The sequence below is a fragment of the Drosophila arizonae genome, chromosome X (genome assembly GCF_054131065.1).
Source record: "Drosophila arizonae isolate 15081-1271.41 chromosome X, UAZ_ARI_1.0, whole genome shotgun sequence".
In the NCBI taxonomy this organism is placed as follows: Eukaryota; Metazoa; Arthropoda; class Insecta; order Diptera; family Drosophilidae; genus Drosophila; species Drosophila arizonae.
In genome coordinates, this window is record NC_142927.1 from 31,444,511 (window position 1) to 31,471,234 (window position 26,724).

The following is a 26,724-nucleotide window of genomic DNA, read 5'->3' on the forward strand; positions in this document are numbered from 1 at the left end:
ATCAAGCCTACTGGGTAAATTCTCAATAAAAATTTGACAGCTCCGAAATTAAGGAACCTTTAGGGAAAATAGCGCGTTTTTCAAATATTCGTCAATTTTGTAGTAATTTTTAAGATGTACTCTCCTGATCAGGGCGGAGACAAATCCAAAAAATCAAAAACCATGAAAATTGGTCCAGCAGATCTCGAGTTATAAGTGTTGTAACACATAACATGATTTTCTTTTATATATTTAGATATTTATATAAAATCAACATACAATGCATCTATAATTCGTATGCGTATTGCCTAGATAATACCACTAATAATACTCAAAAAACACAAGTCCAAACATTGTCATTTCTTCTGCACTACTCTATGTGCATATATATATAACTATATAATTAACTATACATATATGTAGGTATAATCCATATGCAGAGGCGCTTTCACACGGCCGTTTCATGATCAGTCTCGTCGATCCGCCCCAAACGCCAGGAATTCGGATCCCCAGCTGTAATGGAAAGTTACAAAAATATTTTGTTTTTTTCTTGTAATTTCAAGTTTAATAAGAGTGTTTAACTAAATATTTATATATGGAGTGGGAAACCTCAAAATGCACTGAAAATAATGTTGCAACAGTTTTATGAACTCACACAATTAAAAAAAATCTGTTTACAAAGTAATATATCACATCGAGCATGCAATCTATAAGAAATACATAATATATATATATATATATATATATATATATTTATATATATATATATAGTAGAATCCGGTTATAACGACTCCGCTTAAACCAACCGTCCAACCGGTTATGTCGACGAAAATTCGATGTCTTGTTTGGTCCCCATACAAACTTATATGAAAGACTCTCCGCTTTTAATGACAATCCGCTTATGCCGACGATTTTTTTCATATTTTTGAGTCAATTACCGGGGTTTACAACGTGATAAAAAAAATCGCGAAATAATGACAACAAATTTCAGCATAAAAAGACTGTTAGAAATGTATACATGTATGTATTGATCAGTGATCAGTACCCTTCCTTGTGTGCTTAGCAACGCCACAAATGCTGCTTAGACAGGGAGAGGGAGAGAAACAAAGTACAATGCCAACGTCACATAAATGTTTTTAAACCATGTTATTGAAATAAGTTTATAAAAAATGATTGTTTTGATTAAATATTTAAATTTTTGTATTGTAAAAGCTAAAATATTTTTTACTTTTCTGGTTAAAGCGTTCTCCGGGTATAGCGACATAAAATCGACGGTCCCTTGAGTGTCGCTATAACCGGATTCTACTGTATATATATATATATATATATATATATATATATATATATATATATATATATATATATATATATATATAACAGATAACAGTTGACACTTTTTCGTTGTCTTCAAATAAGTGTCTTTCACTGACACAATCAAAAAGATTCAGAAACTGATTTTGTCGCGACTGGTTTAGGTCTGCTCACGCTCTGAGCGAGATTGTTATTTCTGTTTTCGTTTCGCTCAAGTCAGTCTCTGATCGTTTGCTTGAGTTAAATTAAGCAAACAGTTTTTTGCGTATGTATGGGTAATCACACGCGATTGTTGCGTTCTTTTATGTATGCATGTATGCCTGTACACGAAGGCAAAGATCATTTCTGTGGCGTTTTTTAGTCAAACAGTCTTTTGCTGAGAGTCTTTGTGTGAGCGAAAATCGTATAAGTCTTTACGCGATGCGTCTGACCAATGCGTCAGACCGAAACCGATTATAAACAAAACAAAGAGTGCCGCTCAGAGCAAGATCATATCGGTTACGATACGAAGCAGAGCATATACGAAAAAACGATCAACCATCATTAGCGAGCTCTGATAACTATATATGTATATATATATATATAACTACAGATACAAAGAGCGATAGTTAGATGGATTTAAATATACATGGATAGATACGATAGATAGGCAGTTAGATGCACTTGTTTACGATACCTAAGTAGATGGATATAGATTGATACTTATCGATATAAATGAATATAAAAGGAAATTGATAGATATAAATGGATATGCATATATATCTAGATGGGCTATCATATAGCTAGATAGATAGGTAAATAAAGACAGACAGTAAGATAAATAAGTAGTACATATATGAATACAGGATTATACATATATATATATATATATATATATATATATATATATATATATATATATATATATACATATTCAGATAAGCACAGACAGGACAGTTTAGGCATAGGCTTATACATTTAGTTAGCATATACTAAACATATATATAACCTATGTGAATTTAATTCTACTTCTACTTGTATTTGATCGCTGGCTAGGAGTGGGGTGTTTGGAGGGGTTAATTTTGTGGAGCTTTTGGATTACTGGAGAGGCAAACTTACCACAATCATAATACTTCGATATCCTGGGCAGAGCTGTTTTACCATTGCGTGTTGTTTTTGTTGGGTGGTTGTAATGGTGGTAGTGGTGTTGATATTGTTGTTGTTGATATACGTATATGAACGAGATACATATACATATATATATTTATATAAATATATTATTATATATATATATATAAGTATAAAGTATCGACGTTTTACGATTAGCAAGTACGACAAAATTATAGGCACCCAAAAAGAAAATCATTGGAAAAATTCATAAATTCATCGTACAATCCAAAATATAATATACAATATTGATAATAGTGCAAAGCACAAACAGACGGAGCTCTCACACACACACACTAATGAAAGCATATGTATATGTATATAGATGAACATGAAGTCTTAAAGCTAAAGCATATTATATATAAAAGAAATTTGAAAGAGAGTAGAAAAAGCAGTGGAAAAGAGGACGAGACGCACATAATGAAGGAACAGAGAGGGGGCTTACACAGTTTCTATATTCTATATAAACAAATTGGAAATGACGAATACCTTGCGTAAATACTTGTATTGGCAGCTCGTTTATTAAGTGCGCCATGGGAGCGATATTCATATGCGAACACACACACACATTTTGATTTCACTATTTAAAGATTATTTTTATGAATATTGATGAATGGAATTTGGATTTAACTAAATTTCAAATCTTTTGATCGCAGATTAATTACTTAGCCTATGAACATAGAATTTATTCGATTCAATTCAATTTACTGCTTTCAGGAGTATTTCTAATTTGATTCAAGTTTTAGTTTTTTTACTACAAGTATGAAGGCTCCAGTCGAGACTGCATTCTGCACTTCTTTTACGCACAGATGCATAAACACGCATCCACACGCACGTATTTCACGCGCTCTGCTGACTGCGCAGTAACTGCGCTTAGGCTGCGCTGCAGTGTGGGCAATATTATAAGAATTTATTAGTTGAATAATTTCTCTTGTAGTTAGACTATCTTTATGAAACTTTCAGAGCGTGATCATATAGTTAAAATATGTATACATTCCAAACCACAAGTCTCTAGTATTTCAAATACGTTTTACAAATTGAGGGCGAAGGGGGTGTGGTATCAAAAATCTGTAAATTACAAAAAGTATACATATATATTCTTGATCAGGGTGACGAGCTGAGCCGATTTAGCTCTGTTCGTCTGTCCGTTCGTCCGTCTGTGCGTATGTTTAAACACGTCGATCTCAGAAGATATAAGAGCTAGAGACTTGAATTTTTTTTCCTAGGTCCCTGTATAGCACGCGCATATCGAGTTTTGCTTTAAATATCGATACCTTGCCCCATTATTTTGTTATCGATTAAAAACATTATCGAAAACCAGTAATAAATGTATATCTCCTACATCTGTAAAGGTAGAGTCTCCAAATTTTATATGTATACTTAAATGAATTTTATACAATTTCGGTTTTTGTTAAATACTAGGGACTTGTGCTTTGGCAAATACATGCATATCTATGGTATATTCATAATTCATGAAGATTCATAATTCATGAAGAAAAGTTATTTAACTATGGCTTCCCATAGTAAGCCAAGACTGCAGCCAATGCGTGTTTGTGCGTGCGTACGTATGTATGTCTGTGTGAGTGCGTGTATGTGTGCATATGCGAGTATTTATTGAAATATCAGTTGCTCAAAGGGTTTAAGGAATCTCGTAATCGGACAGTCTCGACTAGAGCTTTCTAACTTGTATCTTCTGAAATCGGCTTGCTGATACGGACGGTCGGACGGACGGACGGACAGACGGACAGGGCTATATCGACTCAGCGCGTCGTGCTGATCAAGAATATATATACTTTATGGGGTCTGCGATGATTCCTTCTACCTGTTACATACTTTTCACAAACCATTATACCCTGATTTCCCATTTTCAATGGATTCAGGGCATAAAAATTGGCGACTCTAGCTCTAAAAATGTAGGAGATATCCATTTTTTACTGATTTTCGATAATGTTTTAAATCGATAACAAGATAACGGGACAAGCTATCGAGTTTTTTTTTTTTAAATGCGACATGCGCGTGATATACACAAGCCTAGAAAAAACATTTCTCTAGGTCTTATATCTTCTGAAATCGACGCGTTCATACATACGGACGGACAGGGCTAAATCGACTCAGCTCGTCGCCCTGATAAAGAATATATATACTTTGTGGAGTCTGTCACTCGCCTTCTTCTGCCTATCACATACATTTCAACAACACCATTATACCCTGATGTCCCATTTTTAATGGGTTCAAGGTATAAATAAAACGGAAGTTTATCAAAACAAAAACTAAAATGATAAATTTGCATAGTTGTTTGCATACTTTATACACTAGTAACGGCACGTGGCTTAAGCATACACACACGGGCATAGGCAGACAATCACACACACAATCGATGAATTGCATTATGGCAGGGTGAGCAGCAAGGCGAAGCAGCGGCTGCCCGAGTAGAGCAGTTAGCCTCCGTCGGCTGCACTTTGTGTGTTTGTTTATGGGCATGCCCAAAGTATTTACAGATCGCTTCAGGCTGATAATCGCTATTGGTGTTGTTGTTATAGCTCTTGCGTGGCTGGTGCGAAACGGTGCTCAGGCTAGGGCTGGTTCGGGGCTGAAGAAGGCCCTCCGCATACATACGCAGCCAAAATGAAACAAGTAAGAAGGCTTCAGTCGAGACTGCTCGACTGGGAGATACCCTGAACCCTCTAAGCTAATATTCTACTCATTCTGCACTTCTTTTACGCACACATGCATACACACGAATCCACACGCACGTATATCATGCGCTCTGCTAACTGCGAAGTAAGCAGCGTAGGCAATATTATGAGAATTTATTAGTTGAATAATTTCTCTTGTAGCAAGACTATCTTAATAAAACTTTCAGAGCGTGATCATATAGTTAAAATATGTATACATTCCAAAGCACAAGTCTCTAGTACTTGGTATAAAAAATCTGTAATATACAAAATCTTTGTATCCGTTAACTTTATATACAACGCAAATTTGAAGTCTCCAGTCTAAAAGTGCTCAAATTAGACTGAAAAAACCAAGTCGATTTTTCAATTATTCTCGATAAAAAGATAAGCTTGTACTGCCTATGATATACACGAGTATGCATGCCAAATTTCAGCTCTCTAGCTCTTATATCTTCTGAGATCGGTTTGCTCATACAGAAGGACGGAGGGACAGGGCTCAGCTCGTCGTGCTGATCAAGGATATATATACTTTATGGGGTCTGCGATGATTCCTTCTGCCTGTTACATACTTTTCACAAAACCATTATAACCTGATTTCCCATTTTCAATGGGTTCAGGGTATAAAAAACAAGTTGTGATTCTTGATCGCGGTCGTAGCGATAGGAAAATTATTTTAAAATACAAAAAATGTTTTGCTGCAATATGATAACTATTATTATTATTCATTAAATTAAAAAATTAAAATAAAAAAGACATCAATGCCGTTTACGCAAAATTAATGTTAATGATAGACAAACAGCCAATGGGCCCAAAAGGCAGGCGTTTCGTGGCGATACGTTCGTTCGTTCCATTTGTTTTTTTTGTTTTTTTTATACCCTGAACCCATTTTCAATGGGAAATCAGGGTATAATGGTTTTGTTGAAATGTATGTATCAGGCAGAAGAAGGCGTGGAAGACCCCACAAAGTATATATATTCTTGATCGGGGTGACGAGCTGAGTCGATTTAGAGACTTCAAATCTTTTTTAAAATGTCAGTATTTACAGCGCGGATATCGAGTTTATCATTAAATATCGATAACTCATCCCGATCTTTTTTATCGATAAAAACCGTATCGAAAACCAGTTATAAAATTATATCTTCTACACCTTGCTAGAGTCTTCACATTTTTAATGTATGCTTATATGCATGATTATTATTAAACAATAAAGTTCTCATAGCAAGCGCACACTGCAGCCCATGCGTGTTTATGCGTGGGTGCTTGTGTGTGTATGTGTTTGTGTACGTGTGTGTGTAAATGTGTGTGTGTGTGTGTGTGTGTGTATGTGTGTGTGTGTATGTGTGTGTATGTATGTGTGTGTGTATGTGAGTGTGTATGTGTGTGTGTGTATGTGTGTGTGTCTGTATGTGTGTGTGTGTGTGTGTGTGTGTGCGTGCGTGTTTCTTGTGTAAGCTGAAAGACGCGAAAAATTATTGATATAGCTATTGCTCCAAGGGTTCAGGGGATCTCGTAGTCGAGCAGTCTCGACTAGAGCATTTTTACTTGTTTTTCATTCGTATTTCTTTCGTAACTCGATTCGTTTGGGTTCGTGCACGTGCTTTGCATGCGCTCGACGCTCAATTAGCTGAGACGCAAACCCGAGTCCGAGCCCAGGTAGCAAAGTGCATGAGACTTAAATAACAAAAACAAAAAACCAATTAAACAAATTAATTAAACTGCATTTTCAAGCTTTAGTTATTATTATTAATTTTGTTTGCTTTTTGGCTTGTTTACATTCACATTGATTCCACATTTTATTTTATTACTATGTATATATGTTAATATTTATATAAAATACAGTTTTATATATGTATGTACAACGACAAATATGCCCTTGGATTGGGCAAATACATATGTATATGTATGCATATGGTTATTATATGTTATATAAATGTACGCGTTTCTTTGTGGATAAAGATATTAATTACAATTAATTTACGCTTTTAATTAGGCTTCATTTTCTTTTTTATTTCAAATGGAATTAATATGCAAATCAATCAACGATTCAAAAACAAACTCATTAACAAAAAAGAACACAATGCGCAAATCCAATAAAAAAAAGAAAAAAATGTGATAATGATAGACAAACATATCATATGTATATATGTATTTATAACTAAAAATTGCTAATGTGCCCGCACAGTTAAAAATTTCCATTAAATGTGGAACGGAAGTCGAAACAGTTTAGAAATTGCATTTAATTAATTAATATTATAATTACTTTATTGAGCATATACAACGCGATTTCGATATAACGCGATTTGGGAAAATTAGATTTCAATACAACGCGAATTTTAGGCTTATATAACGCGAAGGGGAAAATACATAATTATAACGTGCAAAGATCTTTGAAGACAGTGAAACAGATCAATTACCATATGAAGTTTGAAGAATAACAATCAAGTTTTTAATAAACCTTTAATTTGTTTTTAAATTTTTTAATGTGCACATAATTATTTTAATTTTGTTTTTTGAATTTTGAAATACATACAAATGTATGTACATTTGTATTATTATTCATATCTTGTATTGAGCTGTATTGTATTGTATGTGCATCTGTTATTTTGTATGTATTTTATTGAAAAAAAAAAAAAAACCTTTTGGAACCTAACCCCCAAATTTATATGACAACTATGTTTTAGATAACGCGGATTTACATAACGCGCAATTCTTCTGGAACGTAATATACGAGGGATACCTGCATATACATATATGTGTATATACTGTATATGCAGCTTTGATAAAGGAATTAATTGTTGATTAGTGATCAGTGATCACTCAAATATGGCCGAGCGGTAGGGCTACGATCTTGAGATCTTAGCCATGTTATAACATATTTATAAACCGACAAACAGATTGGAGGTAGGATCAGTAGAAGACGATCGTGACTCAGTCGATGATATACATAGCTAGAAAGAACAATTGACCCACAAACATAGATTTATAATTTGCTAAAGAAATGGTGCTAGACCGGAGATATGTGATCAATGATCACTCTACAGTCATGTCGAGTCAGTTACTCAATGTAACGCCTACGATCATCCAACAGAGAAAAACTTTTACAATGAGAATCAGCGGAGTGGCGATCAGTGATTATGACTCAGGTGGAGATCACATGCTGTGGCGCAATAGCGCATTGTGGCATAGAGGCTTTAACAACAGTTTCGATTATAATTCCGCTGGTAAGCACAGCGAATCGGCGGGCGCATGATCAATGACTACGTAAATAGAATTGAGTGCTACAACTTGAAGATCTGCTTGAATGGGAATGCCTATTTAGCGCCAGCCTTAAACTAATTGTTCTTGTATTCGTACATGCGTACGTGGATATTTCCTTGCTTTACTGTTGTATTTTGTATTTGTTTTGTTACTTTTTGTTAGATTTTTTCTCAGTTTTTGTTGATTGTTTATATTAAGACTAAACAGAGAGATAAGCAATTGACAAGAGCCTGACAACAGCAGCTGGTTCGATCAGTTGTACAGTTCTATTTAATTTATCTCAATCCGTGTGCTTAAAGTTTAGACAAACATTGAAGAGCGAGTGCGTGGGGATCGATGACGATAACTGACAAACGATGATCGATGAGTGATGAGCGATGATAAATGCTACTATAGGTGACTTTCGATTGTGGATGATGTGAATGATGCCGAGATGCTGCAGAGCTGCTCGCTAGCGCTCTATCAAATATTGCCGCTTTTGAAGCCAGTGCTGGCAGCTGTTGCTGTTGTTGCGGCTGTTGTTGACGCTGATGGTATACATATACAAATGGTGTTATATCTGTGAGCAATAGTGTTTGATTGTGTCTGTGTGTGCGGGAGTGTGTGTGCAGTTGCTTTGATCAGGACTCGACTTCAATTTGACTGCTTGCTGCCATCGTGTCGAGCAGCTGCAGCGGCGGCGATGGCGTAGTGATCAACGCTGGTGTCCGCCAAACTGGCGCCATCTGGCGGCGTCGGCGGCAGCTGCTGCTTAGTGTGCTTGTACGTGCGACCAAGTAAAGGAACATGCTCTTCTAAAATTAGATAGCGAATTGTAAAAAACGAACAGAAACATCAACAAGTTGTACAGTTAATCAAATAATAATCAGAATGCAACAAATAAAACAAGTAAACAAAAAAAACAAAACAAAAAAAAACAAAAACAAAAAAAAACAATTAAAAACAAATAAATCTAAGCAAGACAATTTTTTTAATTATTGAGAAAATGAAATCTTTTTGTTTTTGTAAGACTCTTTTTTAACTTTGTTTTTCTTCATGTAGCATGCAACAAGACCGCACCCCATTCACAGCGTGCAAAACAGCAAGAGGCATGATAAATATTTATTTATATCAAAGATTCATAGCTGATGATTTTACACAAAAACAAACTTTCAGCAAGAGAAAGACAGAAAGAGAAATTGAAAGGGAGATAGACAGAGAAAAAAGCGAACGAGCGAACGAATGTGAGATAATAAAGGTATAAACCACTGTTAGCTCACCTTGCAGCTGACGATTGATTAGGGCCGTCAGTCCGTGGCCCACATCGACGCTCTTCTTCAGTATGAGCATGGGCTTGTCCTCGGCATCCTCCGCATAGCCGCCCGAGGGCAGGAAACCGTTGCTGGCTATTGACTCGCTCACCTGTTGGCAATCACAAATTTCAATTCAGTCACGCACCGTCTACTGTAGTACATAAACATCTGTATATGCTACAATTGTCACCTGTGTCACCTGCATTAGCTTTTTCACCACATCGCGGCCCAATATGTGGTCAAATACAGTTTGCAGGAACGGCTCGGCCATGATGGACAGCTTGAGCTTGTCCCGATGCCAGATGAGTACGCGCGACTCCTCCATGGCCATTATGGACACCTGTGTGCAAGGTTCAATAAGCTATCGCTACTGGCCAAAGCGCCACTTGCTTACCTGAAAGTAGTCATCGGTCGAGACGCCAAACCACTCTGGCGAGTCTAGGAACTGATGGGGAAACACAATGTGCAGCGCCCGCTGATGCTGCGATACGACCAATCTGTGAACACACATGAACCGATTAGTATCGAGCGGCGATATTATCGGATCGTCACTCACTTGCCACTGAGCACCAGTGACAGGCTGTCAACTTTGGTAACCTTCTCCTGTGCATAGACCTCCTGGTACTTCAGTCCACGTATCACCTTCATGCAGTTGAGCACCTTGCGAAATTGTTGACGCGTCACGTGCAGCGGCTGAAACAGCGCCACGTACATCTGCGACAGAGATAGAAACAAAGAGAGAGACGGATATCATTAATGTGCGAGCCATAAAAATTCGCCAAGGGGCGCTCTCTTATCGATAAAGATGGCAATTATACGAACAGACCCCTCGTAATATCTTATCTAGTTCATAATTACACGCATTGCTCATAAATTGGATCACGCGTCGAGAACGATTTCGATTTCGATTTTAATGTATTTTTGCCAATTGGCCAGACCTACGACCATGCGATCTTTTGAAAGCCTTTCAGACCCTTGGATTATTACCTGGCTTCCCCACTCGGAGATTGTCACGAATGCTTTAATCAGAAAACCTAAATCGGTTAAAATCTTCAGAATATAGGCTATACACATATATTAGGCTCCCTGACAGCTTATGATACTTATTTACACAAGGTCGGAATATTGCGTACCTTATACATTAAATGATTATCATGATTGATCAGGCAGCCCGATAATAATACGTACACTGACGTATATTAGCAACTTTAGTTGGGTGTCATAGGCTAACCAATATACCCTGAACTCATTTTCAATGGGAAATCGGGGTATAATGGTTTTATTAAATGTAATGGTATGACAGAAGGAGGCGTGGCAGGCTGCATAAAACGGACTCGGCTGAGCCCTGTCCGTCCGTCTGATCATATGCTTAAGCGCGTCGATCATAGAAGATATGAGTTAGAGACTTGATTTTTTTTCTAGGTCCGTGTAATCACGAGCATATCGAGTTGTTCTCCAAAAATAATTATCTTTTCCGTTAGTTTGTTATCGATTAAAATCCTTATAGAAAAATAGCTATGAAATTATATCTCCTACACATGTAGAGCTAGAGTCGTCAAATTTGAAATGTTTCATATCTATTTTAAATTTAGAACGTTTCATGAAAATAGTCCATTTACAAGAAGAGTTAGTAAACAATTAAGTTCCCATAATAAACCACCACTGCAGCCAATGCGTGTTCATGCGTGCATGCGTATACCTGTGCGTGTGTGCATGTGCTGTATCTCGTGTAAGCAGAAAATAAATGAAAATTTAATATTTCGACCTCATCCTCTGTAAATTGTGACATTAAATGGTATCAGAGTGACTGCATCGACACGCCTAAATGCTAGCACCAATAGACAATATAGTGGCCATAAATTGATATTCTGGAGCATTAAAGGTGAACTGATCACAATCAACGATTGCTATTCATATGCTGATATGAAGATCACCGAGAGTTAAATCTAATAAAATTCGAACTGCTGAAAGACTAAGAGTCTAGCCATTCGCTATCATTGATCTCACTGGGGAATTGAGGAAACGAAATGAAATGAAAATACATAAATAATAAAGTTCAGATGTGTTAGCTGACGAATTATTTAAAACTGAAGTTTTCAATGGCGATCTCTGCGAATAGATCTGCATTCAGATCCAGACTGCCTGTCAAGGGAACCTAACTGACTGTTATGATTATGATGATATTGATGGAACGCTGATCTCCGATTGCTTGTCACATCGATTGCTGTTCAACATGTTGATTGTTTTCCTTCCAAGATCTCGCATGCCGACCGATCAAATCTCTGGAAGACATTGTCGTGCCAATCAGCCTGCTAGACTCTCCAAAGAGGTATATGCTAATAAAATCATGTGTCTAACGATCGCCATTGAGCACAGAGCAGCGGGCGGTATTAAAGGGGCCAAACATAATCACATGGCCTTAACACATGGCCAGTGCTAAGCGACGGTATTCGGTTAGCGGATTTTCGGTCGTCCGTTGCCATGCAAAAAAATATGTTTATTGAGCGATTCAGCTTACGCTGACACTAGATATCCAATACGAGTATCCGCCACCGGCACCACCGGCGTCGGCACCACCTCCGAGGCGGGGCACATGGCAGTAATCAAGCTGCGACATGAAACTTCAGCAGTTTCTAAAATGCTCTGCTAATAATTGAGCATCATCGTCATGCTTATGGGCTTCACATGGACTTTGACATAAGGATAGCCAAAGTCTATATTGGTTATGTACCTTTAACATTAACTTTACTGATTATTCGAAAATCGACAAATATTGAATATCTAAGACTTGTCAAATCAGTATTCAAGTTTCTACAATGAACTTTGATATAAGGATAGTAATAAACAATTCCAGTTGAGCTTTTCTCAAAACCTTTTAGGTCAATATATCGATGATCTGCACAAATCTAACACAAATAATACTTTGTGAACTTCAAATGTAGAGTATTAAATGGTTAACGTAATGAGCTGCGCTTTCGTTTCATGCTTTGCTTTTTTTTTTTTTGCCTATCCTCTTTATGTATACATACATATACAAGCATCCAAACACACATACACATGCTATGTATATCCAAATAAATAAGTAAAATAATCAAGAGTTTAGCTTAACAGCGGACAAATTGTAATCTGGGCAGGTTTATTCGTTGCCGTTGTTGTTGTTGTTGTTGTTGTTGTTGTTGTTGTTGTCGTTGGGGCTGACCGGCTTGCCACATGTGGCGCGAGATTTGCAACAGCAGTGCCTGCAGCAACAGCGTCGGCGGACATCGCCGCTGATGCTAAAGTCACGTACACCAGCGATCACCACGTTGAGCCACCAGGCAGTGAGTGGAGACCGCGCAGCTAGCAGCTACGGCGATGCTCTTCAAAAGAGCTAAAGAGATCAGGCTTAAATGAACCGAGCTGGAACGGAACAGTAAATCTACAAAGCGTAACAGCGCCTGCCTCTCCCTCGCACTCTCAGGCAACGCTCTCATGCTCGCACCAACTGCGCGTGTGAGTCAAATGAGTAAGTGTGCGAGTCAAATGAGATTAGCTTTCTGGCTGTTGCTGATGAAGATGAATTACTGAGAATGGCTGTTGCTGCGTGCGATCATCTACATACATACGTAATGGGCAGATAAGCAAAACAAAATCCGTTGCGCCACTCAATTTGCAATTTAATTCAATGAAAACAAATATAAGCACAAAAAAAAAAAAACAACAAACAAACAAACAAAAAGTTGCTGCCCACCGTTTGACACGAAAAAAATAACGGCCATTGACCAATTGCGTGCAAAATGAACCAGAAGAACAGTTACAGACGAATGAACAGCAGCATAAACGAAGAGCAGATACTCTGCTTGAATAGTTAAGTTGTGGAGCGAAACAGTGCGAATAAACAACAATAAATCACTCATTGAGTTTTCAGACATTTGTATTTATTTACTTCCATTTCCATAATGAAGACAATGATTAATTTTGCCATTGGCTCCAGGACAAAGTGCTCCACAGCCCACGCATCATTTCCCATTACAGACTTTTACCCACTTTTATTTTGTCGCACATTTCAGTATTGCCTAGATAACTTGATCTATTCCAATCCACTGTTGTCATGGCACTGTTTATTCCTTGACGACTCTCGAGAGCGCTTTAAAACTGACCTGCCTGAATGCTACGCGTATATATGTACTCACATACTCACGAGCACAGAGAGAGACAGAGAGAGAGAGAGAGAGATGCGAACAATGCATAGACATGCCCATATTGGTGAGCTCTACCCAGCTACCCAGTCAACAACTGAGCTGTACCAAGAGCCATTGAACTGAACCCGTTGCGCTACTCTATTGATAAGCTGTTAGCGCTCAAAGAGAAATTACGTATCTCTCTCTCTCTCTCTCTCTCTTTCTCTCTCTCTCTCTCTTTATCTTAAAAGTAAAAAGGGAACAGAAAAAAAATTCCACACACCATTGGTGCAACTGCGAAATGGCAGGAAAGTTGTATATTCTGTCTTTAGAAATATATACATATAGCTTTTATAAGTAATTTTCTCAAGCTTAGTTCACGGTTTTAGTCACTGCTTCGTCTTCACACTTGCGCTTCACATCCATGAAATGTTTTCTTCATAGATGACAAATTCGTTTTGCAGCAATTTAGTAGTGTTTACGAAGTGTTTAGCAGTCGGTTAAAGCTGATTTGAGCATTGTTAACTTGGATTGCTTTCTAGTAATTCTTTATTTGCTAGCTGTTGCTAGCTGTAAACAAAAATTTCGATCAATTTCGTATACAAGTTGGCTATACAATCAGCTGTTTACAGCCATAGGCACACACAGATAACAGACACCGCAGAGGACGCAGTAGAAGCCAGGGCAGATGGGAGTTAGCGACACGACGGTGTGATCGCCGCTTGTTAGCCCTCGCCGCGGACTTATCAGATAGAGCAGCAGCGCCAACAAGAAATGCAATATAATGCTGAGCAGCGCAAAATGCAGACAAACGCAAAAGCTAAGATGGCAGCAAAAGGAAAACGAGAGGCAGAGGCAGTAGCTCTCTTGTTATTTGATAGCATGTAAGAGTACGCTGGGAAACTTCGTGGTATAATGATGAGATGCACAAAATCCAAACTGCGAAGCACATAGAAGAAGGAAGAGGTAGACTGACAGACAAAAACAGTATGTCCATGGCCATAATGCAAACTATGCAATTTACATAATTCTAAACAACTAAGAAAACTCTAATCGAGAGTGCTCGACTAGATACTACCCTGAACCGAACAAATAAAAATGCACATTTAGTATGGCTAAAATTTCAATTTCGATGTATTTAAAGATATTAATGATATAGAAACCCCATTTAATTAAATATATAAATATTTTGAAACAATTTAAAAAAATAGTACCAGTTGCGCGCTCGGGGTTCGAACCCGAGTCTTCTCGATCGAGCGCCATGCCGCTACTCACAACGCCACCTCACTTTTTGAAGGTCCGTTGTCAAAACTGAAATAGGTTCACTGCTGTAGCGCCATCTAGTAGATTGTAAGAATGTTCTGGAAGAAGTTTGATTGTATGTGTGCACACGTAGACGAAGACTGTTGTAGCTGCTGCACGTGCGTTTGTTAATTGGCCAAACATTTTATTATTTTTTGACGTCGATTGACTTAACGGAATTTAATGAAACTTTCAGCATATGATCTACATATTCTATTGAATATTAGACAAATTTAAAAAAATTAAAAATCATTCACAATTAGCTATACTGGCATCTGACTTGAACTTGAAAGTTTTTATACGATAAAAAAATAACGGGTTGATTTATCGAATCTTAAAAGCAAACTCGACATCCGCGCTGTATAAAAAAAATTCAAGTCTCTAGCTCTTATATCTTCGGAAATCGACACGTTCAAACATACGGACAGACCGACAGACGGACAGGGCCAAATCAACTCAGGCCGTCACCCTGATCAAGAATATATATACTTTGTGGGGTCTGCCACGCCTCCTTCTGCCTGTTACATACATTTCAACAAAACCATTATACCCTGATTTCCCATTGAAAATGGGTTCAGGGTATAAAAAGCGAAAAGATATGAACGCGAAAGAACAAGACGTAAACATGATTGAAATATACGTGCATTGATTTGTATGCACGTGCATATATATGTATGTACATAATATAAATATGTACTTACATATGCATGTGTGCAAGCATGCATGTAAATATATATGTCCGTGCATAAAAGCATCGAAAAGAGCGCGACTAAGAGCGAACGAATAGCAACGCAATCGACACTTTGTATACCCTGACCTCATTTCCAATGGGAAGTCAGGGTATAATGGTTTTGTTAAAAGTATGTAACAGGCAGAAGGAATCATAGCAGGCCCATAAAGAATATATATATTCTTGATCAGGGCGAAGAGCTGAGTCGATATAGCCCTGTCCCTTCGTCCGTCCGTATAAACGAGATCTCAGAAGATATAAGAGCTAGTTAGTTGAAATTGTGCATGTAGAATCGTATGTACCCGACGTACAATTATGCATAAAATATGAAGAGGAATGATTAGAATATCAGTTTGCAGCGTTTAGGGTATCTCCTAGTCGAGCAGTCTCGACTAGAGCACTCTTACTTGATAATACTGAGAGGAAAACAAGCAGGTAGGTGCTAAAGATGGGCGAAGGAGCTAGAGCGGAGCGGTTATGAGCGAACCTTGAGCGATTCGATTATTCATGACCAATATACTCTGATCGCGCATTTCTTTCATCAGCGCTAATCAAATTGGCTAATCAACTGTGGCGAATTTTTCCATGTGATTCACGCGCCGCCGCACGTCCGCCGGTCACGTGGCCTGTATTGACCACACCCCCTTCGTAGCGATCTACAGCCCCCGTTGCCGTCTAACAGCCAAACATGAGTGAGCGAAAGCGCGCGACATCGCAATAGATCCGAAACGGAACGAAACAAAACGAACCGAGCCCCAAAAAACTGCTGCTCAAACTAAAGATAAGGGAAACCATTTGGACGGATGCCATATGCGCAAAGAGACAGCTGATGACTGACGAAGATATCGCTGATGGTGATATTTCTGCTGCTGATACTGCTGCTGCTGTTGATGCTGCTGCTGCTGACGCAAACGTCTAAGACCGAGAAAAACTTATGACTGGCTATTTGCCGAGTAGGTGGGTGGTGGGAGCGGGAGAGTTGGTCGTATATGTGTGTGTGCGCAGGTATTTTTGGGTATCGAAATCCCTGCAACAACAGGTTGTATGACGCGCATGCCAACGAGGCACGTCCGCACTTCTGAGCGACAATGCCAAAACCAAATTCCCAGAACCAGGTGACCAAACTCTAAGCCAACTCAACGAATGACCTTAAAAAAAGAAAAAGCAGCAACGTTTGCAGTTGTCCAAGATCGCTAAATGTTGGCTCTTAGCATAAGCTCTTCAAAGAAATAAAGTTTCCAATTAATATTAGCATATATATTTTGATATTCACAAGCCCGGAGCTAGTTCAATTCAGATTCATCATCGAATGATTATCGTATTATAATCGAATAATTATCATAGTGATATCATAATATAATAATATACTTAATATAATATACATACATATATGTATACATAACATAAGATTATATTAAGCATAATAAAAACCATATACAAAATAGTTGCGCAAATATTTTATTATCGTACTCAACTCAACTAGTTCATTAATGAGAATCACAAAAGTGTGCCGTCTGATCGCTGATCAGTTCATTAGAGTATATTTCGATGGCATCGATAACGATCTTTATGATTACGTTAGACCACAGATACAGAATGTATATGTATGGTCAGTGGTTGGAGCCTTACCCAAAAGTATAATGAATCACGAAGTGACTCATTTTTTTTTTCTATAGAAGGCTTAAGGAAATCGGGAACTTTTGTATGTACATCTGGAGTGAATCGATCGCAACTGACCTAAGCTGGTATTACTTTATAATTTTCGTTATCACTAGGCATACCCATGTAGTTCTTTTAACCGTTTAATTAAATTTCTATTTTTATACCCTGAACCTATTTTCAATGGAAAATCAGGGTATAATAATTTTGTTTAAATGTATGTAACAGGCAGAAGGAGGCGTGGCAGACCCCACAAAGTATATATATTCTTGATCAGGGCGACGAGCTGAGTTGATTTGGCCCTGTCCGTCTGTCTGTCTGTCCGTCTGTCCGTATGTTTGAACGCGTCGATTTCCGAAGATATAAGAGCTAGAGAATTTATTTTAAAATGTTCGTAATTACAGCGCGGATATCGAGTTTGTCACCAAAAATCGATAACTCATCCCGTTATTTTTATATCGAAAATCAGTTATAAAATTATATCTCTTACAGGTCTCCTAATGTAGATTTATCTGCATTTTATACAATTTCGGTATTTGTTAGAATTCACCCCCTACCCCTATATCCACCCCCTTACCAACATATTTGTAAAAGGCGTATTTCAAATACTATAGACTTGTGCTTTGGCAAATAAATGTAATGTTATAATTGTAATCTGAAAGTTTCATGAAGATCGTATGTTCACAAGAAAAATTATTAAACAAGTAAGTTCTCATAATGGGTGCCGTGGGTGTGTGTGTGTGTGTGTATGCGGGTGTCTTGTGTAAGCAGAAAGACGCGAAAAATTATTGAAATAGCTATTGCTCGAAGGGTTCAGAGGATCTCGTAGTCGAGCAGTCTCGACTAGAGCTTTCTTACTTGTAACATTCATATGATCTACATAGTTCTAGTTGATCAAATGTTAGTCAATTTGAGTTTTATTAAATAATTAACTGAATTGAACTGTTGGTTTGAAAACCCATTTGGAAACCGACTATAATAGGTTATATTAGCAAACAATTTTTAGAATCGAGGAAACCTTCGCATGACGCGAATCAATTTTGCGTGAGCCCTGAACCGAGCCACTGAAAATGAGGTCAGCTAATTAATCATAGCAGATTAGAAATATTCTATCAGAATTCAAAATGTCAAATTTCGATTCATTATCAATAGGGTATGTTGAGATAGAGCACACCCATTTGGTTAACCTTGTATTATTTATGTTTCGCTTAACAACCAATCGTGGCGTTGACCTTAAAACAAATATTTGGTCCATTTCTTGCGGCCTTACGTGACATTCGACATTCAGCACTCAGTAAATGCGTAATTTATTCATAAATTCCCTCTCGAGTCTATTGGCGAACTCATAGAGGGGCAGATCGCAAAAAAATAATAACAAACGTTTGAGTAAATCTAATAATCACGGCCAATTGTTGTTATATGCTTTGTTAAATTTTTTTGATGCTGTTCAAATTCCACTAGATTCGAAAGACTTTGGTCTCAGGTTGCCCCGCCAGACACAGTTCCACATTAGGAGCTGCACGATCGACCAACGCACGAGGAAAGTTTCCACAAAAAAAAAAAAAAACAAAAAAACATCCAAAATACCGAAATCTTTGGACACACGATGATAGGGCGAAATTTTAGATATGCAAACGCCGTTTGCCATGAGGCGCCGGAAAGGAAAAAAAAAAACACACACAAATGCGATACCCAAAATCATACAGTCGGATATATGCGAGTATACATATTGAGTCCATAACAGTCTCTAATTACAAGTTTGTATGCAAAATGATGCCTACCGAGAGCTATAAACGCTAGGCTAAACGACTCACTGACGTTTTGGTAGTCCAACAGATTGTCATTGTTGTTGCTCGATCGCACTGATCAAACTCGATGGATAAATGATCGGCTAGAACGGAACTTACGGCAATTAGATAACCAGCAGTTTGGATAGCCAACTGCCATTGATCAACGTGCTAAAGCTCCCCCCACAATCGATCCTAAGCCCGCCTATGGACGGCCTCTTCATTAGCATCGACAATCCTTACCGCCAAATGCGGCTATCGGGCCGCGCAGCAAGATGAGCAAATTTGTTTTCGCTGCGGTATTCGAATGATGAATATATATATAGAAAGCGCTCAATCAATAATATCGACTCAATCTCTTTTACATGGGGCACACGTTCGCAGTATATCACGTGGTTGCCGTGTGTCAGCGAAAAGCAACAAAATAATGAATGGATTGAAAAGGCGGCGATCGGCTAAACCGAAATGCCATTGTCAAGATCGCTCATAAAATAAATATCCTATCACGATCAGCAAATATACAGCTATCCGCTACACGGCTGATGACTGAACTTCAAGTTTTTGATATTTACCATAAAATCAAACTAAAATTATTGTGCTAAAAAATAGGTTATATGTTACATAGCTTCAATATACTTAACAGCTGGATAGTGGTCCCGATACCACTATCCAGTTGTTAAGTATAATGAAGCTATGTTGAATAAGGCTATTCTGCGAAATGATCAGTGATCAATATGGAACATATTCACATCATATGAAAAACAAATTCGTGTTTGCTTTATATAACTGATCATTAATTCAACTGATCTGCATCTTAATTAGCTAACCATTAACACCTTTTTATTGTATGTTCATTGATATAAAAACAAAGCTATAAAGATTCGAAAAAGAATTCTCGCTGATTTCTTATGAATAAAATTGATCCTCAGCTCTATTGGTATTGCGCGAAGTGATCATTCCGTAATTAGTACTATAAGATATCATATAAAGTAATTAAAAATTTGCATTTACTTTACTCATTTCATTATCTCTGAAGTGATCCTCATTCGTTCCATTAGTACATACTTTCATCTTACAAATATCTTCGCAAAGTTGGTATTAAATCAAGTAAAGATCATTTGTGTCTCAACTTCATTTATTCAAGCAATGATTTCAGTTTGATCTTCAGAGCGGTGATCTCCACAAACTGACACTCACTCAAGATCACTTACTCATCGAAATTGTCAACATTGTCCGTGACTTCCAAATCCCCAATGACGTCAAAGAAAGAGCGTCAAAAGATTTTTGGTGTATTTTATTTTTATACTCATTCACGAAAGTGAAATGAGTATATTGTTTTTGTGTAATGACCGTCCGTCTGTTCGTCTGCCCGCCTTTCCGTATGAACGCAGTTTATTTCGGCGCTATTGAGGCTAGAGACTTGAAATTTGAAACACATAGTCGGGTATATCTCCGATTTATAGTGTTAAAATTTTCCCGATCCGCCTTCTAGGGGCGTACCAAATCGGAAAATGTATTTTCCAATATGCCATAAATTATATTAACTGAAGAGCTAGAAAGCTGAAATTTGGAATGTAGTTCCACGTCGATCACCCAAGATCACGAGCTATGGCGGATATATCTATATACTCGGGCTGACTACCCAAGACCAATGAGATAAGACGAATATATGTCCGTCCACAAGGGGCGTGGCGAAGCTAGAAGCTTCAAATTTACATAGTTAAGTTACTAGTAACCTCCTCTATCGATGCGCCAAAAATAATTTTTACGTCTCTTTAGGGGAATGGCATATCGAAAAATACCCAGTAATTCTCATATTTTGGAGCGTTAGGTCCGTTCTAAGAACTGACCAAAATATATTACAGCGAAACTTAACATCTGAATTGGTGATGGGATATGAATGAGTATTCCGCTGTCGGTCCGCCCGACTGCAACATTCTTACTTAATTTATATTATATTGTTTTTTTAATCTCCAACGGAAAAGTGACATGTCGAAGAGCAGCTGATAATAATGTAAACAGAAGAAACAACGTTCACGGGTCTGCCTGGAGTTATGTAAGGCGCCTACCTCAGCACCGCGCTGCCCAGCCCCCAAATGCTGATAGTGTAAAACTACGCACATGTGGCGCACATTAGTAATACACAAGCGAGAACGACGCCCTCTGGGAAGTCGCTTAACTACAGCCAAGACGTTAGCATGTCCACATCCCCGAGCGGGTCTTGGGGGCCAAGCCCAGGGATGGGTTGACTATAAAAGTGCACATAACGATCGCAGCGTGACGGGGAGCATTTAATTACTCTTCGATGAATAACTAAGAGCGTCTGAGCAACAGGTGCTCACGCTCTTAGCACTACTCGCTCTCCCATTTCGCTTCTCTCTATCGCTCTCTTGCTCTCATTGTCTCGCTCACTCTTTGTCTGTGTTGCACCAGGGCTAATTCGGCTTTGCAGCGCGATCTGGCACGAGCAACAGCTGTCTACCGAGTGCTGTTCCCGCCCCGCCCATTTGCACATTACTTTACAGCTATGTGGATCAAGTGCACGACGAGTGCGTGGGAGCGTTGCGGACGTCGACAGTGTCGTCGTGGTTGATATTTACCTCAAAGCCGAAGAGAGCTCGCTGCTCGCCGTCAACGTCCAAGAACTCAGACTCACACACACATGCGCAGGCGCTATATAAAAGCTAATGCCGCTGCTGGCTGGCCATTCAATCGCACATATTAACTCGTCGCGTAGACTTCGCAGCAGCAGCAGCAGCAGCAGTAGTAGCAGCACTAGCCCCTAAACCCCACCCGCACCATTGCAAGCCACGCGCGAACTAAATCTTATGTACAAAACAGCAACAAAAATTTACTAATTAACTAACCCAACAACAACAAAAAGAAGAAGAAATACTACTACTCAAACAATTACAACGAAACCCAAAGAAAAATCCCCTAAAACTCATCAAAACTTTGCAGATCAACAACAACAACTGTAATTTTTTTTCGAGTGCAAGAAAATCGAGCTCAAACAAGAGCAATCGAAAAAGTAACAATAAAAGTAACTGAAACGGTGCAAAAAGCAACACAAAAAAGAAGTGCAAAGAACAGTTAAGCAGAACATACAAATGCAAACATGTGCCACAATTCGGGCATTGAAAGTGAACAGATCGAACGGTACATGGCCTTCGGCCTGCCCCAGAAAGCCGTCAGGAGCGTGAAATACACGATGCGCAAGCGCGAAAAACAGCAGCGTAAAGAACTGCAAAAACAGCAACAACAACAGTCACAAAATAACAGCGATGTCGAAGACATGGAGAGCAGCAGCAGCAACAGTAACAGCGACAGCGGCACTGACGTTGACATCAAGCACACGCGTATAGTGCAGCTGAAGAAGGAGAAAATGACAGCGACAGAAATAGTTACAGAGACAGCAGAAGCAAAAGCAGCAGCGTCGGCAGAAATTGTAATAGCAACAGTAGAAACTATTGTATCAGCCATGCCCAACATCAGCAACAATAACAACAACACGAGCAACCTCAGCGACATTTTGAAAATTCCCAAATTCTGTGGACGTTTTCGTAAAATGCAACAACAGCAACAGGAGTCAGATGCTAACAGCTCTGCACAAAGCAGCCCCCCAGCAACAACAGCAGCAACTGCATTAACAGCACGACAACAGCGCAAACTCAGCTCGATGGAGCCATCGATGGACGATGCTCTAGCCATCGGCACACAAATGACGCGCAAATTCGCTGAGCGCTGTCATTGCCTGATCGGCCAACTGCAAGCCAGCCGCCTGTACACGTGAGTCTCATTTGAAATCTTCATTCTAATGCTAATTTCATCATATGACAATATACACACATATCAATACATACATACATACTTACATATGTTATGTTGTAGACACTGTATGCTTATCAATGCCATTATCACGGCACTCGATCATGTCAATCACGCGAAAGAAGATTACGCCCAGTCCATTATTCCAGAAAAACACGCCTCTCTTTTTGCACTTTGACGTCGTCTGCCTGTGCAAATATTGGTATTGCTGTTTTCGTTTTCATTTGCTGACCGTTATGCAAACAGCTTATGGAAGCGTCAATAGGAGTAACGAGGGGCACTGACAGAGCAATTAGAAATAAACATTTAGCATTTTAAAAGCTCTCACGAGCACAAGCGCTGCGCGTGTTCAGCTATAGCTATGTATCTGTCTACCGGGCAATTTACTATATACGTATATCATTTGGAGCAGTTTAATTAACTAAAGTTAAGAGGATCTTGGTACGTCACGTGTCATCAGAATTTCTGATGAAATCTGTCACAAAGCGAATGAAAACTGCTTTTAAATAGCACCCGATAAGCAGTAAGAAATGAACAGCTTGAAGTCCCAGCCAAGGTACGCAGCGTTGTTAAATGAATCAACCTGATATACATACATATATACATATGTAAGAGTAGCCCCTAAAATGGCGATATTTTTATCATACTCGATTTATAAATAATAATGAAGGCCATTAACCGACTGCTAACGCCCCCTTTTAACTGCTACTGAAACTCAACGTTAATTTCTGCTGATGATCGATTCGGCAGGGAAGCTTCCGAAAAATAGCCTGCCTAATGACGCCAGCTCTGACGTATCTCTAACTAGTCAATTGAATTCCCGCCCACAAGTACAAAGTGCGAGACGTTTGGTCAGTCAACGTCACGATGTCGATGTCGATGTCGCCGTCGACGCAGACGCGGACGCGGACGCGGACGCAGACGATGTCAGTGGCTCACCTGCGTGGTTGGCAACGCCGACTTTAATGCTGCGTTGTTAATATACTGAGTCACCTTTCTGAGTTTGGCAGCTTATCGTAAACGAACGACGGCATCGAATTGTCAGCTTAGAGAGCAGCTGTTCAATTGAACAGCTGATTTATTCCCTCTCAGCTTTGATTGAAACTGTGCGTCGACATCGGCAGCGACAAATGTTATATTATCTGGTTGCTCTGGTTGCCGTCGCTGTCGTTTAACATATGCAGGTGCTTGAAAACACAGAAACAGTTTCACAGACACATGTGTGCGCATGCATGTGCGCGCTGCTCTGTAAGTGTACGTGTGTGTATAGTTTTGCAAATTTGTTGTATTAAATTTAGTGACCATTGTCGCTCCAATTATTGTTGTGCAAATGGCAAAATACAAAAATATATGGGTATGTACAATATTTGGTTGCATGCTTTTTTGCACGTACGCCATTTTCGACTCTATTCGCCGCCGACAAAGCAACAGCAGCGACCGACGCGACGCGATGTCGATAAACGTCACATTCACATGATCTATGCGAAAGCGTATGCAAAAATGTGTAAACCAGACGCAACGTAACGCAATGCAGTCTGACAGCCGCGTATCGCACCCCAGACAGCAGAACGCAACGTAACGCGACACAACGGAACGCAGCAAATGCGTAAGCAGCAACAAGACAGAGAGTACAATGTGCGAGCGACGCGTCGCTGCCAGTGCAAAGCACTTGACATTAGATAAGCACACGCTAGTCGCTGTTGTTGCTGCTCGTGCCGTTGCCATATATATTGACAAGTGCGAAAGTTCGAAGCGAATCTAATCACAGCGAAAATAGGTAGGGGCGGGACACGACTAAATATCATTATATGCATTTACATATGTATATTGCGAATATATGTACATCTGAATATATATATGATATAATAGATATAATATTAAACCGTCTCATTTTCTCTCTCTCTCCCGCCGTATCTATTTATAGAATCCTGACGCGTACGACGCAACCGGCGCATTTTATAGCCATTTGCATATTATCCTTTGTGCTACTGACCGTTGGACCCGATCTCACAACGACTACAACGACAATGCACAGCAGCCCGTTGGCAACGGCAGCGACACATGCAACAACACCAACAACGACGCAGACGCGCAATGCTAACGACATGGCCGCCCCAATGGGAGGCAGCACGCTGGCAACCTTAGCATATCTGGGCGCGTTCGCCACACACTTTGGCTCACAAATCTGGATGACCTTTGTCTCTGGTAAGTTGCTCAATCATAAGCATAAGCGTCGCTGCCAACGCTGCTGCTTGTGCTGCTGCTGCTTCTGCTACTGCTGTATCTGTCGCTGCAACTATTGCTCCCTCCATCTGCCATCAATCATCCAATGTGTCCATGTCCATGTCCATGTCAATGTCAATGCCAATGTCAAACTGAATGTCATCCAAATCGTAGGCATTATAATTGCACTTATCCAATATTTGTTACTTATTCTAATCTCTTCTTTTTTCTCTTTTTTCTCTCACCAGGTCTCTCGTTGTATTTCTCGCTGCCGCGCCACACCTTTGGCCAGTGCCAGCAGATCCTGTTTCCCAAGTATTTCGCACTAAACGCGATGCTGAGCATCAGCATGCTGATCATCTATGTTAAATATTTCCTCAGCGGTTGGACAACGGCAGCAAGCGTCCAAATAAGCGCCTTGGGCCTGACAGCCGCCATTGAGGTGGTGGTGCGCCTCTATCTGGCCCCGCCCATGCTACGGCTGATGCACGAGAAGTATAGAATTGAAGGTGCAATCGGCAGCGGCCAGGAGGTGGGCAGCCTGGTCCAGGGCGACCTGGTCGAGTGTCCGCATTATCAGCGCATACACAAGGCATTCCGGCGCATACACATGACCATTGCTATCGGCAATATGATTGTCCTATTGGCCACCTGTCTGCAGTTGTATTTTCTGGCATTGAAAATACGAATTAGCTAAGACCCGAACCACCCCGAGGCCCCCATACAAGAATCGAAGTGCAGACGCAATTTCGGGCAGCGCCTGAAAGGCCGCACTGCTTTTTTGTACCCTCTCCCCACGCCCACTTAGTCACTTAGTCTCTTACTCTCTCTCTGTCTCTCTTTGCAAAAGAATTTAATATCTATATAAATATTTGTAGCGGAATATAGTCATTAAGACATCATGCACACTCGCTTACGCACACGTACACGCACACACGCATCAAATTTGATATTGTATTCAATCTGTCACGAATTGTCGCAAATTCAATTATAAATAACATATATAATATATTAAACAATGCATATTTATATCAAGCAACATCAATAAACTGGTTAAACCAAAAGTTAAAGCAACTTTTGCAAATGAAATGAAATGAAATATAAATACCTGTGATAGCACTCACCAGCCCCCAAGCAACATCACAAACATCCCAACCAAACGAACCCACCCCATTCACACAAACACACACACACACAGATACACAGTGAAAGTTAGATACATATGCATACATACATACAGCATTTTGTAGTTTTTAGTAAATCATTTACACAACATTGTTAATTAATGGCATTTTAGTATTTAATCAAAAAATTACATTAATTTGTTGATTTTTTTTTTTTTTTTTTTTTTTTTTTTTTTTTTTTTGCATGCCA

At 39.2% G+C, this 26,724-nt stretch overlaps 2 protein-coding genes across 7 annotated transcripts in view; one reads left to right on the top strand and one right to left on the bottom strand.

The window, feature by feature from the left end:
* Window positions 1–213: 213 nt before the first annotated feature.
* bves (popeye domain cAMP effector bves) overlaps window positions 214–26,724 on the bottom strand; it is a 38,863-nt gene continuing 12,352 nt past the window's right edge. Inside the window, exons 4-10 of one of the 6 annotated variants that reach the window (XR_016271422.1) lie at window positions 10,218–10,375; window positions 10,056–10,158; window positions 9,852–10,001; window positions 9,629–9,770; window positions 2,926–6,563; window positions 2,389–2,421; window positions 214–492 (exon numbers count right to left, since the gene is read on the bottom strand). Coding sequence is in view for 5 of the 6 variants with exons in the window: in XM_089476090.1 (XP_089332216.1) it covers window positions 6,358–6,563; window positions 9,629–9,770; window positions 9,852–10,001; window positions 10,056–10,158; window positions 10,218–10,375 (759 nt within the window). In the remaining variant the exon portion in view is untranslated. The other 5 variants (XM_089476093.1, XM_089476094.1, XM_089476091.1 and 2 more) reach the window with 5 other exon arrangements.
* Window positions 21,993–26,424, top strand: LOC149268159 (uncharacterized). The gene is made up of 3 exons (XM_089476089.1): window positions 21,993–23,088; window positions 25,052–25,332; window positions 25,599–26,424. Exons 1-3 carry the CDS (start codon window positions 22,418–22,420, stop codon window positions 26,045–26,047), a joined length of 1,401 nt encoding a protein of 466 aa, XP_089332215.1. The 5' UTR covers window positions 21,993–22,417; the 3' UTR covers window positions 26,048–26,424.

What these genes read in the sequence shown, in the direction of transcription:
- LOC149268159 (XM_089476089.1), top strand. Translation starts at nt 22,418, where the DNA reads ATGTGCCACAATTCGGGCATTGAAAGTGAACAGATCGAACGGTACATG. An exon ending in CAAGCCAGCCGCCTGTACAC is followed by an intron (nt 23,089 to 25,051) that starts GTGAGTCTCATT and finishes ATCTATTTATAG; the next exon opens with AATCCTGACGCGTACGACGC. An exon ending in CTGGATGACCTTTGTCTCTG is followed by an intron (nt 25,333 to 25,598) that starts GTAAGTTGCTCA and finishes TTCTCTCACCAG; the next exon opens with GTCTCTCGTTGTATTTCTCG.